Here is a 24,314-nt window from a genome sequence, read left to right on the forward strand (position 1 = left end):
GTGCACTTGGAGCCAAAGAAGTTGATAGCTTCTTTCTTGATTGTGCACTTGGAGCTGTTGAACACTGAGTCTTCTTGCTTTGCCGTCTCCATGAACAAGTACATCTTCTTGTTGTGTTCCTCCACGTTGATCTTGATTTTGTCCTTCAATTAGTGTGATAGACTTGCGTGGTGCGTCTATGGTAGATTTAGCGATGTCCTTGACATAAAGCATCGTTTTTCCTTTGAAACTACCAATAGCATCGAAGTACTCTGGAAATGCTTGTTCGAGATCCTTATCACTTGTGATAGGTGTTTGTTTAGGTTTAGGGTTAGGTGTAGGTGTGTCATAATTGTACATAGAGTGAACTGTGATAATTCCAAGATCAGTGCAACCTAACAACCCAAGGATAGCTGAAACCTTGACATCTGGTACATAGAATGTCTGTGTTGACCATTTCCGACTGTAACATTTTATGTCAAGTGTACCTTTACATTTCATTGGAATCTCACCATAAGCTTCAAGTTTTACTGGTGTTTGTTTCACTAATGATTCAGACTTTGAACTTTATATTTCCTTGGCGTATACGTACTATGATAGTGTTAGTACTTGCACGTGAGTCAACTCTTAGGTAGCTAGAGCTTATGTTGACCGACTCTGTGGGCATATTCAAATGTTAGCAAATGCTACTGTACCTTCTGAATTTACAACTGTGTGTGGCCCATTGGTGTGTATTGTGTCAAATTATGCAAAGTTGGATAGACTGCCTTTAGACTGATAATGATCATGATCTGTGATAGTATCGTGTGCTGTGTTCATTTCGCTGATTGGTTAGTTCTTTCGACCTTTTGATTTTGATCGTGATTTTTTTTAAAACAAGTTCACACCTAGTTACCAATAATGCATATAGCATTTTCATTTATTTCAAAGCAGGATAAAAGAGCATTGTAGATTAAATGTCTTGCTCACGGGCATAGCTGCCGCGGCCGGAAATCGAATCCCGGACTTTTTCATGTATGGCCAGGCGCCTTAGATCACTCGGCCACGGCACCTCCACTTTGTTTTGGTAAACGATCATCAGATATCATGTCAGATCTTCGGTCATCTGAACTACGTTATGGTTTTCAACTATGATCACTTTTTGACTGGCGACAGAATTACCCCCAATGACTTTTACTGCGGAGAGCAGTTAATATTAATATTGTCCCCCAAACGGTTAATAGTTGTCTGAGAATGATAATTTAGGTTTTTTCCTTCATTATGAAAGCAAACGGAACAGAGTTGTAAACATAAGAGATATACAATCAACATAATTTTGGCTCTTCATAAATTTAGAAAAGAGTTAGAACGTGTTGGATAATAAACCTGATTTTGGAATAAAGGCCATAAATTCAAAATACAGATAAGGAGGAGGGGTGGAGGTAGCTTTGACATGTTCCTTTCAGTTGTGTCTTGATGTGTCAGAACTTCATCTTTATTACCTGCAGTGCTAGTGTATCTTATAACTGTTTGCAAAAGACTTAATTAAATAAATTCTTTATGATGTAACAGAAACACATTTTTTGCCTTTACATCCTTCTGAATCAGAATCATTTCTATTACGATGCACATTACATACTGTACATTAAGGTATGTTAGTCATACCAACACAATCGATGCGAGAGGCTGATCCAAGCTATTGTATTATTTGAATGGCATACCATTCATCACTTTGCAATCGTTTTCATGGGTGTGACTGCCACACCGAGGTTGCTTTTTGGCCTCACTTTAGCGCAAAATCGCTTAATACATTCAGCATATTTTCCTTCTTTCTAAATCAAATGAAGATACTCATGGTGGCATGAAGCCTGCCAATATTCTCGTTGATACATCCTCTTTCATATCGAATGTTGAGATTGTGCATTAATTACTGATATTCATAATAAATCTGATAAATAACAGTGCATGTGCATTTTTTTTACCAAAACATACAAATTTTGGCCAAAAGTCTTAATTCTTTCCAAAACTATATAAACCGACTTTAAATCGAAGAATAAAGGGATTGTAGTAAATTCTACCAACAAAATAATATATAATTTTGCATTTTATTAAGGCCTATCTCCATTTTCTGGGTTGAAAATGTGACAATATACATTAGTGTATCCAAGTCTCCGATATGCAGTAAAAAAGCTAAATTTATGAAAATTGAATTTTCAAGTTTGAGACATTATAAGTCTGTGACTAAAAACGATATCGATTTAGAATTTCGTCCACTTAATAATTGTATATTAGGAAAGTTTTCTAGAAATTTTTGAGGCGATTCCTTTATTTTCTTTAGATTTATGGTAAATCATGTATTTCGCAAATTTTCAATTTTTTGGAAAAAATTCTCAAAATTGCACTTTTCTTATTAAAATCTCAGCCGAATTAGCTTTTCATCACCCATGAATAGTATCAACTTGTAGAAAATTTATTTATCTTTCATATGACACTAATTTTGTGGCAAATGAATATTTGTGTCGGAATCTATGTACGAAAAACCAAATCCCATGAATATGGCGGCCATTTTGGACGCCATCTTGAATTTGAACCCCATGGGACAATATTTCGTTTTGGGAACATCAAAATTCATTCACTACACATCTTACGGATTACAAAAATGTAGGTTAAAAAAATATATCATTCGGGTGCATGGGAACCCTATCTCTCTCCCCTACTACACAGACTTCAACGTCGATACACGATGAGACCAACTAAACTCAATATAAAAATCCTGATCATACTCGTAGTCTTTGTCCTAGCCTTGGTTCGAGTCAGCTGTTGGTTTATCAGACAAGGTATGTTGGAGTGACTGCAAGATAAATCGGAAGATTTTATTTCAACCATTTAAAGGGGGAATACACCCTTATGATGACTTGGTTTTGATAAGCAGAAATATTATGTACTTGAAAACTTTGGAGAAATCCGTCAAAGAACTATAATTAATGATTTTTTTTTTAGGTTAAACTTTGTGACGTCACAAACGAGCGGCTCCCCGTGTGTCGGGTGAAATTTTTTTTAATCCCAAAATATTACCCCCCCCCCCCGTTAAAAGTAATTTATGTGCAGTGGATGTATCATCAGCAATTCAAATTCATATTAATTTCGGTTTTATTAAAAGCATTCATCAGAAATTCCAAAGACTAACAATTTAATTTGATACCCTCTTCAATAAAAACATCTATACATACTACATTCATCATATTCTCTTTAAATAATTATGTGAAGTTGTATTGCACGATAAACGAGAAAAGCTACTTACATATGTGACGTCACAAATCTAAAACTTTTCACAACTTTCTAATTCTTTGATGGGTTTTCATCAAACCCTCCCCAATATGTTCCTCCATTTTTCTGCTTTAAAAGCAAACTATATATCGTAAGGGTGACATTCCTCTCTAAATAAGCAGCGAATAAACAACAGCTTTAATAGCGCCAGCTCGAGTTCTAAACTACTCACATCTGGCCAGCATCATGCAATATTCTAAGCTATATTCTTGTAATACAGGCCCACTTGATTGACTTGTATGGTAACATTACCACTAAATACAACAGGTACTTTTCTCTACAAAAAAAAATAGTTTCTTTCTAGGAATACAATTATAGGCAGATTCATTATCTGTATTATTGATGGTTATCCCAAATTGTATATTTAATGGGACCAGTTGCTTATAACACAGTCACAAAGGGTTGATTAGATCGCTCCCCCTTCAATTTCAATAATAAGTTACATATAACTGATCTTCCAGATAATCATATTTACAAAACCTCCTCTTTTATTTGAGTCGGGGAGAGTTAACTATGATGATAATGATGTTCTCAGCACCTTTTAGACCACCAACATTTGCATCATTCTTTTTTATTATTTTGGACCATTTATTGTTTTCATGAGATTTGGGAGTAGACAGTAAATTGGATAAAAATCGAAATCATGTGTGGAGATCGGTGCATCCAGTGACTTTCTTCAAGCTTTCTTCAAACATTCTCTGAAATTATGCTAACCACATGTAACATGGCCCTGGGACATGGCCCTGGGGGTTCTGAAGCACCTCCAAGATATTCCTGCTGCGTGTATCATTTTTTTCCATAGGCAGCACCCCCAGGAATTCTAGGTGTGACAAAATGGAAAAATATATTAAAAAAACGATCTACATTTTTTTTTACAAAAACCTTTTTTTTTTGCTTGTCAAATTGTACCTTCAGTTTGTAGTGAAACTTTTTTTTTTTTGAGGGGGGGCTTGTCAACTTTCTCGGGACGAAAATGACCTTCATTTAGTCGAATGAAGTGAAACCTTCAGTTTGTAGTGAAATCTTTTTTTTGTGGGGGGGGGGGGGAGGGGCTTGTCAAATTGACATCAGCACCCCCAGTCCGGAAAAAATCGTTCCCAGGGCCCTGCATGTAAAGGTCGTTGATTTTTATTCAGCGACACTGTGTGTGATCATGGTTCTTTGCAGACTAAACTTAAGGGTGCAGAACCGGGTATAGGGGGGGGGGGGGGTGCTGAGTCTTTACCCCCTGCCCGGGCAGTAACCATGAACCAAACATAAAAAATACCGTTATCGTGATTTTTATGCACAATATCAGCCCCCACCGTGACTTTCAAAATCGTTTCGGGCGCTGATGAATACCGAATCAATAAATCAAATTGATATATGTTTCATTTTACCATGCAGACGATGGATTCAAATCCGTGGATTTTCTGGATGAGGAATACAACGATGGGAGCGAATCAGACGGAACGCAGGGCTCAGAAATCGGCGGAACCTTCGGGGAGGAGAACAGTGATAGCAGGGAAGTTGACTATGAATTCGATGAAAGAAATTCAGACTTTGACGATACCAAGAGTGGTGCTATAAAGTCCAACAACTCCGAGGAGTATTATTACGATGCGAGTGAAGGGAAAGGCAGAGAGATTCGAAAAGAGTGGTCTGTGGACTCCGAAGAGACTATTGAGACTAGTTTGAAAAATAACGCAACGAATTTCGTTTCTCCGCCGCGGGTCGCCGGTAACACCACTCTGAATAAAGCTGACAATGTCAGCAAGAACCCAGTGAGAGAGGACGACTTCGAATCCGACACCGACGTCGACTCTGAAGTGACTGAAGATGACGTTGAGGGGGCCAATGACGGCGGACAGAACGATACCCTTGAGATAGAGCTTTCCGCTGAAGCAAGAATGAACCAGGTTGCCATGGTAGCTGCCGAGCGTGGCGATGCAGCTGATCAACCCACCAATCATAATCAGCTTCAGCTCACGGCTCAAAACGGGGATTCCATACACATGGATAGATATGAAACCAAAAATGATACGGAAAATAAGACAATAGAGAACAGAGAAAAGGTGGAATAAGCGACGGGCCGGAGGGACTTGAGCAATGTATATAGTATTGATAGTATTTAGTATGTATTGAGCAATGTATATGATATAGACGTTAATACACACTCTAAAAATAAAAATGAAATGTTAAATCAACAATGGAATCGATGGAGGAGTGACAATTTTTTACGAATGTTATAATAAATAAATTTAAGTGTTGTGTCGAACCTTTTAAAGTGGTAAATACAACATTTAGAAGAAAAAAAAGTGGCATTCCTCCAACCTTTGAATTGTAGTCCTAGCATTTCATTCTTAGAGTGCATACGCCTCAAATTTGAGCCCTTTGAATATTGAGATTGACATCTCTAGCAAATGGATGTTATCCTATCCGTCTGTTGAGGCACACAGCATTCATAAGGTAAAATTATTCTGCGTATGATCCTCAAATTGACAACCATCACTAGATTTTTATTCCTTTTCATACTTCGAAAGAAAAGATATAACGTGAGTCATAATTAATGATGGAAGAATGAATTTCTGAAAAGTTACATATTTGCTTTTTTTAACACAGATTTGGTTGTTTCAGTTGCGTTACCAATATAGAGTGTGTATGATAAGCTCAATTTAAACGACTTTTATTCAAAAACTTCCCTACATTCATTTTGTACTGGGAATCGTATCTATTTTTCAGTCAATTTTTCTCTTTTTTCATATTTAATTTGTGATTGCAATAAGTTCAGGATAATAGGAAACTGCAAATGTGTCTCCTACGCACTGAAAAAACACCGGTGTTGATTCAACACTAGCCTGATATCTATATATATCAATCCACACCAGAGAGGTGTTGAAACAACGGTTAAGCAAACTGACACCAATTTCGCATTTAAGCAACACCAGTTAGTGTTAAACCAATATCGGTTTGATTCTCAACTGGTGTTGTGGACCGATATATAGACACCGGGCTGAAGATATTTATATCTAAATAAATAGAGTAAAATTCACAGAGCAAAAGAGTCATCAAAATCGGATAACAAATAACGAAGTTATTGAAATTTTAAATTTAGCAATATTTTGTGAAAATAGTTATATGTACCCCATCATGAATATTCATTAGGTGGGCTGATGATGTCACATCCCCACTTTCCTTTTTCTTATGTTATTACATGAAATCATAATTGTTTCATTTTTATTACATGAAATCATAATTGTTTCATTTTTTCATACACGTGTAAATGATGTGTCTCCATTATAATGAAATAAGATGCAGCAATAAATAACCAATGCTATTAATCAGTTGTCAATCAAATTGTTTTAGTTCTTCGTAGAAAAAATTTGAATAAACCTAATTTCATATAATAAAATACAAAAGAACAAGTGAGGATATGACATCTTCAGCTTGCACATTGAATTTTTCATGAAGACATGCCAAGAATTGTTTCACCGGAATAATGCGAGTCTTTAAAGTTCAATAACTTTGTTATTTGTTATCCGATTTTGATCAAATTTTCAGCATTTTGCTTTGTGAATTTTACTCTATTTATTGAGATATGAATATCTTCAGCATGGAGTACAGTCTGAAATAATGGGAAGCATTTCTGCAAAAGATGCATGGAACAATGAAAAATACTATCGGAAGAGGATAGACTTAAAGGGGAAGTTCACCCTGACGAAACGTTTCGCTTGTCAAACTACCTGAAACAATAATAAAAGAAAATATCGGTGAAGGTTTGAGGAAAATCCATGAAAGATTAAGAAAGTTATTTGGATTATAAGATTTTGATTTGTGATGTCGTCTACGAGCAGCTATATCCCATAATTATGATTATGTAATTTAAAAAAATGCAAAAATTCATTTTCTCCATTCAGGAGCGAGTGTGAAATACTTTGTCTATTGACATACTAAAGGTACGATAAAACCCATTTTCAACGTTTAGAGAAAATGACATTTTATTGATTTTTTTATTCACGATACAATTAAAATAAAATCTAATAACTATTAAAATCTTTGATGGATTTTCCTCAAACCTTCATCAATGTTGTTCATTATTTTTTCAAAGTTATTTTTACAATAGACTTTTTGGCAGGGTGACCTTCCCCCTTTATAGAAGTGTAGAAATAAAGAATGACGGTGGTGGAATGAAAAGAAATTGATGGAATTTCGTGGATGAGTGGGGGGGGGGGGATGGAATATAAAAATGAGGATGTGGAAAAGGGCAAGATATGAATGAAATTAATGAGGATCTTAAGGGAGAAGAAAACATGAACATTTCGGGGAAACTAGACCGGATAGGATGTGGCCATGAGGACACAGGATGGTGTGGGTGTAGGATATGAGATGGTGTGTGGTTATTGGATAAGGAGGTTGGATGAAAACAAATCAGGAAAAGAAAGAAAAGAAGACATACAATAAGAAATTACCACTAATAGAACAGGATACAAATTGAAGAAAATCCACAAAGTAACATAACAAACATAATATGTTCATAGACTTTTTCCGGATTATACATGTTTTCTTACATGTTTAGATATAGGCCATAATTCCATCATAAAAAGAAGTTTTCCCACACTGTAGATTGAATGCCTTACTCATGGGATTAAGTGCCGTGGCCGGGGATCGAACCCCAGTCTAGTCGGTAGCCTTAGACCACTCGGCCACGATATTTTTACTCTAAATTCTAATAGATTATATCGATATCGATTAGATATTGATTCGATATTGTTTATTGATGAAAATACATGCATATTCATGTATATTCCATTTTTTTTGAATTTGGTGCGTAATATAAATTCCATATTGTAATCGAACATGATAAAACAAATTTTATCGAAGGGGGTAGTCGTGTGTCTGATGATATATTTATGGCGCAAACAAAATCACTTTCATTTTTTGAGAAAATGTATTTTTGTAAATCAATATCACACAACAAAATGGAGGGGCTGCTCATTTGTGATGTCACAAAATAAAAACTGAAAAATTCACAGCTACCTCATTGTTTGATCGATTTTCATCAAACCTTCACCAATAGATCTTTGTAATTTTCTGCTACACTGCAAAAACTCTGGTGTTGATTTAACACCAGCCCGGAATATATATATGTCCACACCAGAGAAGTGTTAAACAACACCAGTTTGGTTTTGGTCTAACACCAGAAAGGTGTTTATACAACACCAATTAGTATTAAAAACAGCATCGGTTTGATTCCAAACTGGTGTTGTTTCAATACTTCTCTGGTGTGGACATATATATATATAGATTCCGCGCTGGTGTTTCCAACACCGGAGTTTCTGCAGTGTACTATTAAAACCAGTTTATTGTCAGGGTAAATATTCCTTTTTAAGGAAAAATCATGGGCGTATATTTTGCATTTTGCACTTTTTCAAGCATTTTTCACTCGAAAATCGCCCCTGACAGACCTGACAGACATGACAAACGAGATCTGCACAATCAGGGGCCCGTTTCATAAAGGACTTGCAACTGTTGTAACTTTGCCATTATGGCAACTATACCATGGAAAATTCTGATTGGCTGCTTATCCCTCATGGCAAAGTTACAACAGTTGCAAGTCCTTTATGAAACGGGCCCCTGATATCGGGCTCTTTGTAAGCATCTGAAAGCAAAATGAGAGAGAAAAGGAAAGAAATTAAATCGGAAGGTCGAGAGTGAAATACTAAGATAATAAATTCAGTTGCAGCCGACCCTTCACCTACTCATTCTAAACTAGTTTATTTTAGAGTACGGGAAATTACTTCTATTTTGATTCTGTATGATTACATTTTGTATTTACAAATAGCCATGAATAAAACCAATACTCGATTCCTTTGGATTTTTCTGTCTGTTACAAATCAAAGTATCATTGATGAGAGTAGATTAATTCAACATTATGTTGCAAAAGACGAAAGACCAGTTTGTCTTATTAGATTTAGCTTTCAGTATCAACACCAATTTCGGTATAGCGCCATCTACATCCAGCGTCTCATTTTATCCATCTCGATGGTTGAATCACTCATCGGGGTTTTCTCTCACCGATTCAAGAACGGAGAAAATGTATTGTTCTATGCCCGTCATAAAAAAGAACATGAAAGAAGCCTTTGTCGAAAACTTCGTGCATAAAAACAACCGTTTGGTCCTTGATTCCGAACAAAACACATATTTGCAATTATTCGTCTGCTCCGTGGGCTATAAGCTAGGACGAAATTGCTGGTTCTGTTCACTAATATTTTCGACAAAGACCTCCCAGCTGTTTTATGTGATTTGACTGGAATTTCATAAATATTTACTCTTTTCTGTAATCATCCTTACGCCGTTGAGAAAAAAACCCCTCCTCCCTATTGTGGTGTATGTATTAGTTCCAATTGAATGTCGAAATCACAAGTCGATCATAACATAAATGTGGTTTGATTAAAAATGAATACACCGGCTATTTTCGACTCGCCGTACGGCCGCCGTAGAGGAAATGTGACTGAGGTATTACTTGCATTTATATTTGTTTTGTTTTTCTTTGCAGTTACTGCATTACAGATGGGGGGGGGGCTTGGGAGTCTATGGACACCGAAAATTTCCATTACCAAACAAAAGGGAGAAAAGGCAAGAAAAAAGGAGAGGAAACCGGTAAAATATGATTATTAGCTGAGTACTGTATGTATAGCAGAATTCTATCGCAAAATTAGAGTTTTATATCAAAAGGGTACACAATTTTGTTCTCTCGCTTTGCTCTCGCAGCTTTTCAGAAATTTTGCCCCATACGCTATGTCTGACCCCCTCAATTTTGGAGCTCATAACGCTACTGCTTGTATAACGTAACATTTAGTTTTAAAAGCCAATGTTGTGATATTATTGTTTTCATTCTGTTTATAATCATGTACGATTCCTTATTTCAATATTTAGTTCAAGTTCATTCACAGGCACTAGAGGATGTTGATCAGATGAAAATAGAAAAATTTCATCAAAATAGAAGGAACGTAATTGTTTTTTTTATATAGCTTTGAATTAAAAGTTATTTAAGAACCACAGGGCAAGTATGCAAGTGGGCGTCATACATAAATACATGTACCTCGTTTTTATTGCATTGTAATTAATGAAGATTTATATTTTAGTTGAAAATAGTTTGACACAGTTTATGTAAAACAACCATTATCAGGTTATATAACTGTTTAGTGAAAATATAAAAGTGAAACATGAAGATGCCTTAACTTTGTCATTTTCCAACCTTATTGCTTTTCTTGTTTCTTTTAAATATCAAATTATAGCGTCATTTGGCGAAACGAGCCAAAAATTATGAGGGGTCCAACATGGCGCATAAGGGGGGGGGGGGGGGGACTGCGAGCGAGTAAAAGCTTTTGATTTTTTTAATACTTAATAATATTTTCTGATAGGTTTCCTCACAATAATTTATGTACGTATACTGTAAATTAATATGTAAATTAAGAAGAAAAAATAACAGGGAATAAATAAAAAAATGAAGACAATGATTAATAATTCCATGAAAATATAATAACAAATAAAATACCTACATATATACACACACCATGGCTTACAACTATGCAAGCAAACTCATCACTTGTATGTATTAAACAATTCCGTATAATTGTGTTCATGTTCATTTTATTTTTATGTTATATATTTTTATGAATTGTTTTGGAAGCAAGAATGGTCAATTCTTACACTCATCCTATAAACCAACACAGCAAATGAAATGAAAAAAAATATATATATACATTAATACATTTAATAAAAAAAATCTATAATGAAAAACCCACATGGTGAAGATTTCAACATTTTATTGCATAGATTTAATTAAATTATCGATCTTTCCATTTACTAAAAATCAAATTGACTCTGTGCCACTGTAAAAAAGGAAGTGCTAATTTAGCACTTACAGTGCTTGTCTAGTGACTGCACTATGAGTGCTGATTTTCTAGTTCAAATTTAAACTAGAAAATCAGCACTCATATAGTGCAGTCACTATACAATATGCACTGTTTACGATAATGCAGATACGTCATGAATAATTCATGAGGTTTATGTTCATTGCAAAGAAGGAACATCAGAATCCTTCTATCTCGAATGTCTCTTTGACTGGCAATATTTACAAACCTCTAAAATGGGAAATTTATTCAATATATCTGTGACAAACAGATACTCTTCGTCACACATGTCACAAATGTGTCGTTAGAGCCCTCCTAACAATCTATTTCTTAATTATTCAGGAGGTTCGGCATCATCCCACGTTCGTGATCTTCGCCCACCGACCTTAATTCCCTCGATATGACATTAATTAACCCCCCTCCTAGCTTTCAGTGTGCTGTCCAAACCCTTCACTCGAGAAAGTGGTCTGAACATGCAGCCTAAGGTCCCTCCCAATGACTTGTGTACAGGCGGTCCCTCTCTCGTTTCGTTTAGATAAAAACATCAGAGCTCTACTAGTAGTTGTACTTGAGCTAGTCTTGTGTGAAGACCCACTCGTTGATCAAAGTGTCAATCAGGGTCCGTGCCTGCAGACTACAGTGTACCAATATAACAGATATCTCTGATGGCCGAGGTGTAAAACAAATTAGGTCAGAGATATCTCCACCATTTATGTTAAAGTCGCACCAATGAAACCGACTGCAAACCAACCGGTGCCCCGTCTTAAATACAAAGAGTTACGATTGATCCGATCAATCTCAAGTATATGGAAATCCATCAGTCATATTTTTTCTTTAGGAAATTTGCTCAATGTCCCTTGAAAACAAAAAGAAGCATACTTAATTGTCAAGCAATTGGTGAATGTATGAATATACATCATTTCTAGAAAATGTTTTGAACAAATATGTATTTTTTATGTTGACGGTGCTGGCTTTCTATATTCGTTTCATTGGCTCAATCGAAACTCTTTGTAAGACGAGCCTCTTTCGTATATGCCATTGGTAATAACGTAATACTTTTTGATTGATCTGGGCCCTGTATTACTAAGAGCTACGATTGATCAAATCAACCTCAACTATGGAAAGCTAGCAACATCAACATCTATAAGACACGATTGTTCGAGAAAAAAATGTATTATGCTTGTATTCTACGGAGCCTTTAAAGTGTCATCGACTTGACGAATTGGCGAGATACTTTATCTTTCCATGTCGACATAATAACCTTATTATGTCGACATGGCGAGATACGGTATCTCGCCAAGTCGACTTATAAAACGTTATATGTCAATGGCAGTCACAATTGCCGAAAAGACAGATAAATGATGATAATATAATTAAATTTAATAGAAAACTGTGTGAAGTTGATTGGAGTCATGTATATAGTACTGATGATGCTAATAATTGTTACGATATATTTATGTCAATATTCCACTCAATTTATAATAAATGTTTTCCAGAATTGAAGTCAAAATCAAAAGCGAAGGTTACTTTTAGGAAACCTTGGCTATCAAATGGCCTCATGAAATCCATAAATAAGAAGAATAAAATGTATAAAAAGTTACTGAACAAATATTCTGACAAGCAAAAGAAAAGTTACATTAAGTACAAAAACAAATTGATAAACTTATTACGCAGTGCTAAATCTGAATATTATTCTAAACTCTTTAATCAAATTAGAGGAAACACACAAAAGATTTGGAATAACATAAATAATATACTGGGTAATAAACGCTTTAAGAAGTTACCATCGGTTATGTATTGCAATGATTCAAAGTTAAATTCATCAAAAGATATAGTAGAACATTTTAATTCTTATTTTTTGAATATCGGTAAGAATATTGCTGACAGAATTCCTCCTGTGCGTGTGTCATATGATTCATTCTTAACCGGAAACAAATCACCGAACTCTTTGTTTTTCAGACCTACTTCTCCAAATGAAATATTAAAGATTGTCCTTTCTTTAAATTCTTCAAAATCAAGCGGCCCTGACGGCATAGACCCTAAAGTTATAAAGAAATCTATACATTACTTCATTGAACCACTATGTTTTATATTCAATACATCAATTTCTACAGGAATAGTACCTAATCATCTGAAATTTGCCAAGGTAGTACCAGTTTTCAAAAAAGGAAATGCAAACGATTTAACTAATTATAGGCCAATTGCTATCCTTCCTCTGTTTACAAAGATTCTTGAAAAAATAATTCATGAACGTTTATATTCATTTTTACAGATGAACAATTTTTTAACTGATGCTCAATTTGGGTTCAGGAAAAATTTTTCGACTTCATTAGCTGTCTCTAATTTATGTACTTCTATTCATAATGAACTTGAAAAGGTTAATTTTTGCATTGGACTTTTTATGGACTTGTCAAAGGCATTTGACACCATTGACCATCACATACTACTAAAAAAATTGACTCTTGTGGTGTCAGAGGTCTTGCCCTTAAATGGTTTGAAGATTATCTATCTAACAGAAGTCAATATGTGATGGTCAATGGTGTCAAATCCTCAATACAGCATCTCAACTGTGGTGTCCCTCAAGGATCTGTCTTGGGCCCTCTCTTGTTTCTTATATATGTCAATGATGTTATCAAATCTTCTTCTCTTCTCAAGTTTTCCCTGTTTGCCGACGATACTTGTGCACTCATGAGTAGCAGTAACATTAAAACACTTGTCTTGTCGGTAAACAGGGAAATAGCAAAAGTCTCTACATGGTTCAAAGCAAATAAATTAGCTCTGAATATAGCCAAAACAAACTACATTATATTTAGATCAAGGAACAAGAGAGTGCCCCATGACCTACCACATATTATAATTGATAATCTTGTAATTTCTAAATTGAAGAATATAAAGTTTCTTGGAGTTACCTTTAATGAGCTCATGGATTGGAGCATACACATATCAGAAATTTGTAAATCTTTATCTAAATATGTTGGTATCTTATATAAAATGAAATTCATATTACCTTCTAATGTTTTAAATATTCTTTATAGTAGCCTTATCTTGCCACATCTGAATTATTGTAACTATATTTGGGGTAATACATACAAGTCACGCCTTCTAAAGCCATATATCCTACAGAAAAAATCAATCCGGTTAATTGCAAAGTCTCATATGCAAAGTGCTAGTAAACCCCTTTTCAAAAAGATGAATATTTTACCTCTCCATGAACTAATTACTTTAAATACTCTAATCTCTATGTACTCAGTTAAAAATCACATTTTTCCATTGAAGTATTGCAATATGTTTTCACTCAATTCAAATGTTCATTCTTATGCTACTAGACAAAAAGATAATTTCCATGTTCCAAAAGTGAGACTTACTTCTTCTTTAAATTCACTAGCTTTAGTCGGTATAAAAAAATGGAATCAACTCCCAATTTCACTAAAAAATTGTTCAGATCTATCCTGTTTCAAAAAAATGTGTAGGGCGTACTTAATGGAAAATCTATAAAATTACTAGGGTTTGTGTGTGTGTGTGTGTGTGTGTGTGTGATGGTGTGTGTATGTGTGTATGTTTATACATTTAAATATCTGCTGATAAAATTTGTGTTTTTCTTAGTTTTCTGTTTCTGATTGTGAATTATGTCAATGCTATTGTTTTGGGGGCCATTCTCTACAAGCATTTTGCTTTTTTATGGTCCTAGCCATATTTTTTACCATTTGTTACATAACTATGTACACTGTTTGATTTGTATATACACATTTTTATGGTTGAATAAAATTGAATTGAAAAATTGAATTGACATGGCGAGATACGTTATCTCGCCAATTCGACTTATAAAAAGTTATATGTCGACATGGCGAGATACGGTATCTTGCCAAGTTGACTTATAAATCATTATATGTCGACATGGCAAGATATGAAGTGTCCAAGGCCCGGCGAGAGTCCAAATATCTCGCCAAGTTGACATAAATAACATTTTATAAGTCGACTTGGCAAGATAAAATATCTCGCCATGTTGACATAATAATGTTATTATGTCGACATGGCAAGATAAAGTATCTCGCCAAGTCGTCAAGTCGATGACACTTTAAAGGCTCCGTAGTATTCAATAATGCATTCATTGTTTTCTTGAAAATTCAGTGTGTTTCACTTTGTTTACAAGGGACATTGTACAAAGATCCAGTATAAAAAAAATTATGACATTCATTTTGATAAATTTCCATATACAGTTGAGATTAATTGGATCAATCGTAACTCTCTGTGAGACGGGGCCCTGTAATGCATAAACTCCGGTGTTGATTTAACACCAGCCAGGAATCTATATATTATGTCCACACCAGAGAAGTGTTAAACAACACCAGTTTGGTTTTGGTCTAACACCAGATAGGTGTTTATACAACACCAATTAGTATTAAAACAGCATCGGTTCGATTCTAAACTGGTGTTATTTCAATACTGTCTTCTCTGGTGTGGACATATATAGATTCCGGGCTGGTGTTAAATCAACACCGGAGTTTTTGCAGAGTGGAGTCGGTTTCAAGGGGTGTGACTGGTGCGTAAGGCTGACGTTCTTTCGGGACGTGACAGTTAACAGAAGGCATTATATTCCATGATAGTGTGCGATATTAAAATTACCCCGATGGGATGAATAAAGCATCCAGCCAGCTGAATGAGGGTGAGAACACTCTCAAGGATGTGAAGATTCCTGACTCGGATTCTTCCCGATGATATTTCGGTCGCTTCCCCCGGGCACCAAGAGTGTCTGAACAGGCAGGCTATACGCCTCCGCAACGTTTCAAGGAAGACATTGCGCCCGAAAGAATGACAGTGTTTAATCCCGCACGACTAATTCGACCTTATCCTTTTCTTTGTTTGATTCATATTAAAAATAATAATTATTATTTTGTTAATTAGCGCCCCCAATATTCGACATTACTCTCATTCTTTCTCTCATGTCCATCGTCCTTGTTTTTCTTCATTTTTTCGGTTTAAATTGTTTCTTTTCTTCTTCTATTAAGCGTAGGCCTATCTGGAAAGAGTAATCAAGAGGAGCAAAACTTAAAAAAAGCCTTAAAACTTTTCTCAGGGACACTTCACCCAGGCCCCCCCCCCCCCCCGATCTACAAATGCGCAAGACAATATTGATCTCCCTTCTAGTGGGCGCCTGGCTCACCTTTCTCCCGTTTTCTTTTCCACACACTCGCCTACATTTCACTTTCTAATTTAAAATATTCTTTGGGGGATGCTTTAATTTGGATCATCTCGTCAAAGCGATTTATTCAGATATTCAAAATTGATATGGAACATGAACGCTTAGGGGATTTCCATGATTAGAGTGATTTTAATGTCGTAATTACTTATAACTTCAAACTTCAAGCTTCAAACATAATTTAATCCACTGGAATAATCATTTCTCCAGGCATGCCAAGAGGAAGGAGGGCGCGAAGTCGTCTCTCACACAAACCCACCCTCCACGCCCACACACAAAACTCCATGTGTACGTATTCCATGTATTCTGAGCTCGGGTCTTAAGTTGTGGTTGACTGTGGATAGCGTATAGTTGCAAAAGTCTAGCAGATCCAGAGGTTCAATATATCAGTTCATTTTGACGCTCAAATAATTCCTAACCAGGGGCGTCGATCCATTTCTCAGATTGGGGGGGGGGGGGGGCAAAATCAGGAATCAATGTTCCAAAGACACTCGATCACACAAAACAAACTCACCCACATACACACATACATAGGCCTATATATATATGTGACTGATGAGAAAGAGACACATATCGTACCAACAAATTAATGCGAGTGCGAAGCGCGAGCTGAATTTATTTTGTATACTGACCTGAAAACATGAAAAAGGTACCTGTTTAGGACTGTTTGTAGTAACACATAATTCATGAGGAGGATACATATCTTACTACACAGAATACATATCTTACTACACTCGGCGAGTGCCGAGAGCGAGCTGAAATTTCTTTACATTCTGACCTGAAAGCCTGAGCATTTTTTTGGTAACAATGATTATTTCGATCTGAAAAATTGACAGTTTAATGGACGTTTTTAATAAAAAAGATTTTTATATCTCGATCTGAAAAAAATTGACAGTTTAATGAACGTTTTTAATAAAGAACAAAAAACGGGGCATTCTATTCACCTATTTAATCATGAAAAATATGGGTTTTTGCTAAAGAAATGATGAAAGCGCGAAGCGCGAGCTGAAAATTTGTATATTCCAATCTGAAAAGCGGACATTTCGAGCACGATTTTAAATAAAGAACGAGTTATGTATCTCAATTTCGCTTGCCTATTTCCGTGTAACATTACAATCTTATTTTATTTTTTGCACATCCGGAATTATTTGGGGGGGGGGGGGTTCTTGGTTCCATACCTAAAAGAAAATAAAAGAAATTGTAGGAGACAACGTATAATGAAATGAATGGAAACAATGAAATGCGTTAGTTGCTGAATATAATGGAAATTTAATTAGAATTTAATTCAATTGGCATTTTTTTTCCAGCTCGCTTTGCATGCTGGCGATTTTTTTTTTTACAAATTTTCCCACATTGCTATATTTTGCCCCTTCAAAATATTTGGTTCATTATGAAACTGGGTTGAATAAATGTGTTGTGTAAAAGCTATATTCTGTATATGACCGCATTTGATTCAAATAGCGGCAATCTGCGATGTTTAAATGGCTTTGATATCAAGAAGTTCCGGGGGCTCCGCCCGGACCCCAACCGCACAGCACTGCGTATGGAAGGGTTGGGCCATGGCCCCAAAAAGTTCTACAAACAAGAATAAAAAAAGGAGGAAAGAAAAGCAAAGGAAAAGTGTAGGATAGGATTTTATTTACTGAATATAATGCCAAAAAATAGCTCAAAGTTAGATTCTCTGAAAAGGTGATTTTTTTCTCGCTCGCTTCGCTCACTCGGGACTTGTATAAAGCAGCTTTTTAGCACATGTGCTATACTGCTCCCCTGTTTTTTTTTTCTTTTGTTTAGTCTTCACGCTACTGCCACAAAGAATCCTGTTCACAGTGGCGTACAGAACACAAAAAGGAATCTAAAGAGAGAAGAGTGAAATATATTATTTTCTGGATATCATGTCAAAATCTATCACAAAATTGGATTTTTGTATTAAAAAGGTCAACAATTTTTGCTCGCTCGCTTCGCTCGCAACTGTTTTTAAAGATGAATTCTGCCCGATACGCAACATCTGGCCTTCTCAAAATAGTCGCCTCATTACACCATTACGCCTGTTCATACCATGATATGACCGGGAAATTTTTGGCTCTTGCCCCCCCCCCCCCTGGCCACCGACCCCTGTTACGCCGCTGAGGCCATGTCATTTGCCCAGAATCAAAGACAAACTGCTGGTTTGATTCACCAATTATCGACAAAGACTTCTCGGTGTTCTTTGTCATTTGCCGGGAATTTGACAATATACTTAATCTGTTCTTGAACCCCCGTAAGAGAAAACTCCCTATACAGTGTATGAAAGTCGACGCCATGTAGTTCGTTCTAGACGGCGTTCTTCAATTATGCCACGTTCATCTTGGTTATACATGTGATCATAAGAAACGACCGTTGACATGGTTGTGAGCTATAATAGCAGTGATCAACACAAATATTGGCGCCCTCTACGTTTGTTTGCAGTAATCTTGAATTTCATCGGCGGTCATTCGAACCGTACCGTCGTATCACACAAACGACGGTGCAAACCTATTTCAGAGAAAATGGACTTCAAAGTTTACTATAATTTTCACACTTAGTTACCCAGCCTTACAACATATTCATTGCTAGAAAAATACATGGTTGGAAAGACCAATAAAATTGCTTGACATTGGTATCTTAATTTTTACACAAAAAAATAAGGATCAGAGAAAATATCGCAAAAGAGCTACATGCTTGTAATTTCCGTTTGACCGGCTTAGATTTTCCCTGTACAAAAAGGTCATAGGGAAAAAGCAATACGAAATTTTGACTGACCGCGATTTCAATGCGCGCGATCAGTCAAAAGGTCGTATCGCTTTTTACGTGCAAAGTCAATGCAGTGCCCAGTGCCGATACGACGATTTGGATGACTGCGCGCATTGAAATGACGGTTTGGATGACCGCGCGCATTGAAATCGCGGTTAGTCAAACGTCGTATCGCTGTGTTACAGTACACGTTTCCTGTGGGATTTGCGCATTTTATTAAAAATTTGTATGTCATCGCCGTAAAAATCCTCTCATATCTCAGAAAATAAAATAAATTGCTGCCTAGAAATTAAGTTATGAATAGAGGAGGACTTGTACTTTCATTTTCTGCAAAAATCTCAAAATCGATTTTCGACCAAAATTGACTGATAAGCAGGGCCGTAGCCAGAGGGGGGGGGGGGGGTGAAACCCCCCCCCCCCCCAACATTCATGGCAGTCGGCAATATCATGTACCAGTTGGCAAAATGGAGGATAGGGGAGAAAAAGAAAGAGGGAAAGAAAGGAAGAGAAAAAGGGAAGAAGGAGAGAGGGGAGAGAAAGAAAGAAAGAAAAAAAAGGAAAGAAAAATAGGGGCACTAACTTCGAAGAAGGTTACGACTTATAGAGTAAAGACAACCAGTTGGCAAATCCAAGTCCATGTAGCCAGGCTTAGAGCCCTACTAGTCAGCAAAATACAAAGGACAAAACAGATGGAGCTATAATAACACACAAAGTAAGTCCCAGGTCCTCCCCCAATATAAACAAGCTTGTGAGTTTGCAAATTATACCACAATTATTGACGATTTAACAAACACATTAGTTTTGTAAAATTAGAGGCAAGACTAGGTAAAGAAATATGGGGTGGGATGAATTTCCAAGGTTTAAGTTGAATAATCAAAGCCAAAGTATAGATGGCAAATTATAAAGTGGGCCTATTAAAGTGGCAGAACACTATACGCTCTACCAGTCAGCAAAGTGATGTACAAGTAGTGCCCCGTTTCAGATCTGAAAAGAACAGAACACAAGACTTTAAAAAATGGTAACTCTGCAGTTGGCAAATTCATGAAGACAAGTCTACAACTTGTAGACAACTTGTAGACTTGTCTACAAGTTTGCAGTTGGCAAAAAACACAAAAATGTTTTAAGTTATTTTTTACTAAATTCTGTCGCCGAAGATTGTTTTTTTAATTTATGGTGTCAGAATGTGCTTGGGGTGGGGATGGATGGGAGTGGGGGCAGGTTGGGGTTGCAGTCAATCAAGTCAATTTCATTGGTGCAATCAATTCCAGGCTTCAAACATGCAGTTTGAAAGCTGTCTAATCCTTTTATCCCAATAACTGTCAAATCCACTTAACAAAATCATGCATGTTTAAACATGTTTTTCCAATCATCAAAAGAGTCTGGTACTACATAAAAAAACGACTTCTGTCAAATGCCAGTACATGTGAGTAATAAGCTAGCCTACATGCTGCTAATTATCTGCCCTGATTCATGACTGTTTAATATTGTTTGATTGTGATCCTGGAAATTGAAACAGATTTGAACATTGTCAACAATGGATCAACCTGAGCAACCTCAGAAACGGAAGCGGATCAAACTTCAATGTAAAGTTAATTTGTGGAGCCATATTTTCCGACGACTATAGAAACAAACATAATCGCTTACAGCACCCTAAAATGGTGGAAAACAAGAAACACATTGGATATCAAGTGCAAATGCACCAAAAAATCAATTTGAAGCTGTTAAAAGGAAATCTACCCGTACCAGTGCCAGTGACGTTTCATCTTCATCATGTTCTAATGCATAGGGTATATCATTATACTGCAAGTTAGCAACTACGGCACACTAGCCTTTCTATTTTGATCCAAATGTTTATTTTTATGCAGTGCAAATATTTTTGTATATCTTTGTATAATTTACCTTAAACTATTCACCAAATGCCACTAATTCAATTCTAAAAAAAATCAAAATCTTTTAGCATGTGATTATTGTAGGGGGGGGCACATCCCCCATCATACTCCCCCTGTGCTCACGTTGGAGCTGTCACGCCAAATTTAGTTGGCAAATTTAGCTGGTACACCCCCCCCCCCCAACAAAATGCTTCTGGCTACGGCCCTGCTGATAAGACGGTTCGGATGACCGCCGACGATGTATTAAAGATTGCTGGGCGACTTGTCAGTTCTCATGAATTTACCTTATTCATGTTATCGTCACCAAATGGTTCGACGCTACGTCGTGGGCTTTCCTTGTCAAAGTCCTACTTACAAAACTGACTGGCGCGTATGATCTGGAAAGATTGCCGGAGAGCGCCATCATATTCAACAACAACAACACCTACTATACTAACTACTACTACTACTACTACTACTTCTACTACTACTACCACTTCTACCACTACTACTACTACTACTACTACTACTACTACTACTGATCCTACTATACTACTACTACTACTACTTTTGCTATTATTACTACTACTACTTCTACTGATGCTGCTGCTGCTATTACTACTACTACTACGACGACGACAACTGCTGCTACTGCTAATTCATTCCATATCTTGCTTTGAGTTCTCGATGCCTGTCATAAATATAATTGTACAACTCGTAATCGACAGCAAACCTTTTTGTTGCTACGTCAAGTTGGTCTTGGGTGAGAGGTTCCTTGTGTCTCGTTTTGGAGCGGGCCATTTGATTATTTGCTGTGAATAAGAACACAATAATTCGGCGCAATTAATAAAGGTCATCCATACTCATCCTTATCACAAACTTTACTTTAGATCTTTATTTTTACTATTCGCATAGTCATTTCATTATTATAATGTATATGGTCTTTAAGTTTCACTATTGATGTAATTCAGATTTAACTTGAGATGAATTTCGTTGGAAAGATCTTATTGTCATGTTTTATTCAACTGTGCATGCAGATCTCATGAGATAGCTGAAATCTATAAATGTATAATCTTGTTAAAAGGTCATCGTGCCCGGGATTCAAAAGGGCGTTGTTGGACGGTTTCGTTACGTCCTAAACTCGCCGCCATCTTCATTACGAAGATCAAATTTGCATGCAGCCGTCAATCATCAGCCAGTCACGCAGCACATGCAAAGTATAGTAGGTCTTCACATATACGCGGCGCTGCTTTTGGCTTCAACGGCGCTGCTCCAAACATCTCCTGACGTCACTTCTCACAGCAAACAGCAGGAGGCGGAGCCAACCTGCCTGGGTCTTCGAACAGCAGCCGAAGCATTCGCATACGGAGAATCGTCAGACTTTGGGCACTCGAACATGACATCTGCGCAAGCTAACGCCGTACATACTCAACAGAGCCCTATATAATGTAGAGTTTGTACAACGATGTACAACGATGTACAACGATCATATGTAACGGATCAAACCGGGATGGAAAGAAGAGGGGTGACTTACTTTGGTTGAGGAGTGAAAGATACAACTCTGTCATGCCAGTGTAGATATCCGGCAAGAGATGCTCAAAGATTCTCAAAGACGCCTCATAGTCCTCGGTGATACCGATGTAGGTATAGTATTTATCAATGTTCAACTTGGCCTGCTCCAACGCCCACGCACGGTCCTCTCTGGTGTCAGATTCAGAAAGAGAAAATGAAGAGATAAATAGGAGAACCAGGAGAAAGAGAAACATTGCTTCACTGCAAAATATTAAAGACTCTAGTATGACCATGTACGGGTGTCTACAAAATTAAGACATAGATAAAAAAAAAAAAAGGCTACAAAAGCTATAAAACTAAGACCCAACAGCATGCAATCTTCCAGTTACATACGTATACGTACGTATGTATATCATGTTACAAAATATGATATTACATGGGCCGCGACGGTTTTGAAGGCCCCCCCCCCCAAAAAAAAAAAAAAATCCCAATAAGATGGTCATAGCTCTATGGTCATACCAACCAGGATGTGGTTATAACTGTTTTGTGAAATTTCTGTCATAACGTACTTATTTTACATCTGATTTTGAAGAAATTTTTAAGCACATTGATGGTTTTTTTTTTTCATTCAGACAAACATTTCACTGGGGGATATGCCCTTGATCCAAATGTGAAATGAAATTCTCATCAGTGCCACTGCTGTCACCAGCTTTTTTCAAGGAGGGGGGGGGGGTGCCATTTTGGAGAAAAAAATATGATGTACTTCATATCTACAGTAGATGTCAATATTAATAGCAACACTGATACGAAGAATATGTCGCCCTTCTCAAAAGCTCGACCCCACCCCGCCCCCGCCGAAGGCTTTTTTCGGCCTGGAGGGCGTGTGTTCGCACCCTCCTCACCCCCTGCTTATGCCATGCATGTGTGTAGGGCTTTGATCTATATACTTACTGGCATCTTCTGTTGAATCCGCAGAAGGTAATGGGGTATATTCCCGTATTAATGCAACGTGAACCAACAGATAAAAGGCATTCGGCTATGCTCATGATTTTCTAGGAGAAAAGGAAAGAAAAAATCAATTCGATTCGGATATTTTCTATGCATAATGGTCTTTCTATTGGGACCATTTTACAGAGAGCTGTGTTTAAAGGCACCTTGAGTTTTCCCCCATATCGCACATTATTAAAAATCGTTTGGAAGTCATTCAATGCCCCCAAATGGACATATACAGCACCTGAGATAAAGCGGCTCAGTGGCGCAAAGTTGAACAGAATTTGGCTGCCATGTCCACACTGAGTTTTCAGCATAAGGGATTTTATCGACGGAGTCTTGGAGATCGCAGAAGGGCTCGGAGAAGTCACTGAAAGATCAATTCTGGCCACCTTACCTATGTCTTTGAGAGACCCCCTTAACTCCTTTGAGACCAGAAAAAATCTCTAAAATATAGCCAATCCGGCTTATGCCATCATATCGGTTTATCGCGGCCGGCCGCGCCCGGTCGCGAAATTATTTTTCCCACCGAGTTCTGGACCAACATATGAATATTCATAACTTGCGTCTTCGGATTAAGAGTACGCATGCGCGTGGACTTGTCTTGATCAGTGCCGGTCGATCGTAAGCATTCACGTTGCTCAGAAAAAAATAGCATCGTCAAATTACCCGGTACCCTTACATAGTTATTCCCTAATTCGACTCTCAATCGTGAATAAATTATTTTCAGTCACGCCTCACTATCCTTAAGCACAACCAGTGCAACAACATCAACACCTGAAATAGAAAACATTTATA

The 24,314-nt window shown here is 36.9% G+C and overlaps 2 protein-coding genes across 2 annotated transcripts; one reads left to right on the forward strand and one right to left on the reverse strand.

Annotated features, from left to right (window-relative positions):
- The first annotated feature begins 2,657 nt into the window (after window positions 1–2,657).
- LOC129274503 (uncharacterized) lies at window positions 2,658–7,697 on the forward strand. Its single transcript, XM_054911302.2, has 2 exons — window positions 2,658–2,795; window positions 4,672–7,697. The coding sequence occupies exons 1-2, from the start codon at window positions 2,702–2,704 to the stop codon at window positions 5,346–5,348; spliced, it is 771 nt and encodes a 256-aa protein (XP_054767277.2). The 5' UTR covers window positions 2,658–2,701; the 3' UTR covers window positions 5,349–7,697.
- Window positions 7,698–17,620: 9,923 nt separating this feature from the next.
- LOC129273984 (uronyl 2-sulfotransferase-like) lies at window positions 17,621–23,574 on the reverse strand. The gene is made up of 3 exons (XM_064108725.1): window positions 23,478–23,574; window positions 22,549–22,715; window positions 17,621–21,826 (listed from the first exon to the last, which is right to left on the reverse strand). Exons 1-3 carry the CDS (start codon window positions 23,570–23,572, stop codon window positions 21,669–21,671), a joined length of 420 nt encoding a protein of 139 aa, XP_063964795.1. The 5' UTR covers window positions 23,573–23,574; the 3' UTR covers window positions 17,621–21,668.
- Between the last annotated feature and the right edge of the window lie 740 nt (window positions 23,575–24,314).

This window comes from Lytechinus pictus, chromosome 13 (genome assembly GCF_037042905.1).
Source record: "Lytechinus pictus isolate F3 Inbred chromosome 13, Lp3.0, whole genome shotgun sequence".
Lineage (NCBI taxonomy): Eukaryota > Metazoa > Echinodermata > Echinoidea > Temnopleuroida > Toxopneustidae > Lytechinus > Lytechinus pictus.

Excerpts from the sequence above, each read along its gene's own strand:
- LOC129273984 (XM_064108725.1), bottom strand. The coding sequence starts at position 23,572 with ATGAGCATAGCCGAATGCCTTTTATCTGTTGGTTCACGTTGCATTAAT. Across the intron at positions 22,716-23,477 it reads GGATTCAACAGAAGATGCCA|AGAGGACCGTGCGTGGGCGT; the intron begins GTAAGTATATAG and ends ATCTGACACCAG. Across the intron at positions 21,827-22,548 it reads TCTTTCACTCCTCAACCAAA|CAAATAATCAAATGGCCCGC; the intron begins GTAAGTCACCCC and ends TCTTATTCACAG.
- LOC129274503 (XM_054911302.2), top strand. The coding sequence starts at position 2,702 with ATGAGACCAACTAAACTCAATATAAAAATCCTGATCATACTCGTAGTC. Across the intron at positions 2,796-4,671 it reads CTGTTGGTTTATCAGACAAG|ACGATGGATTCAAATCCGTG; the intron begins GTATGTTGGAGT and ends TTTACCATGCAG.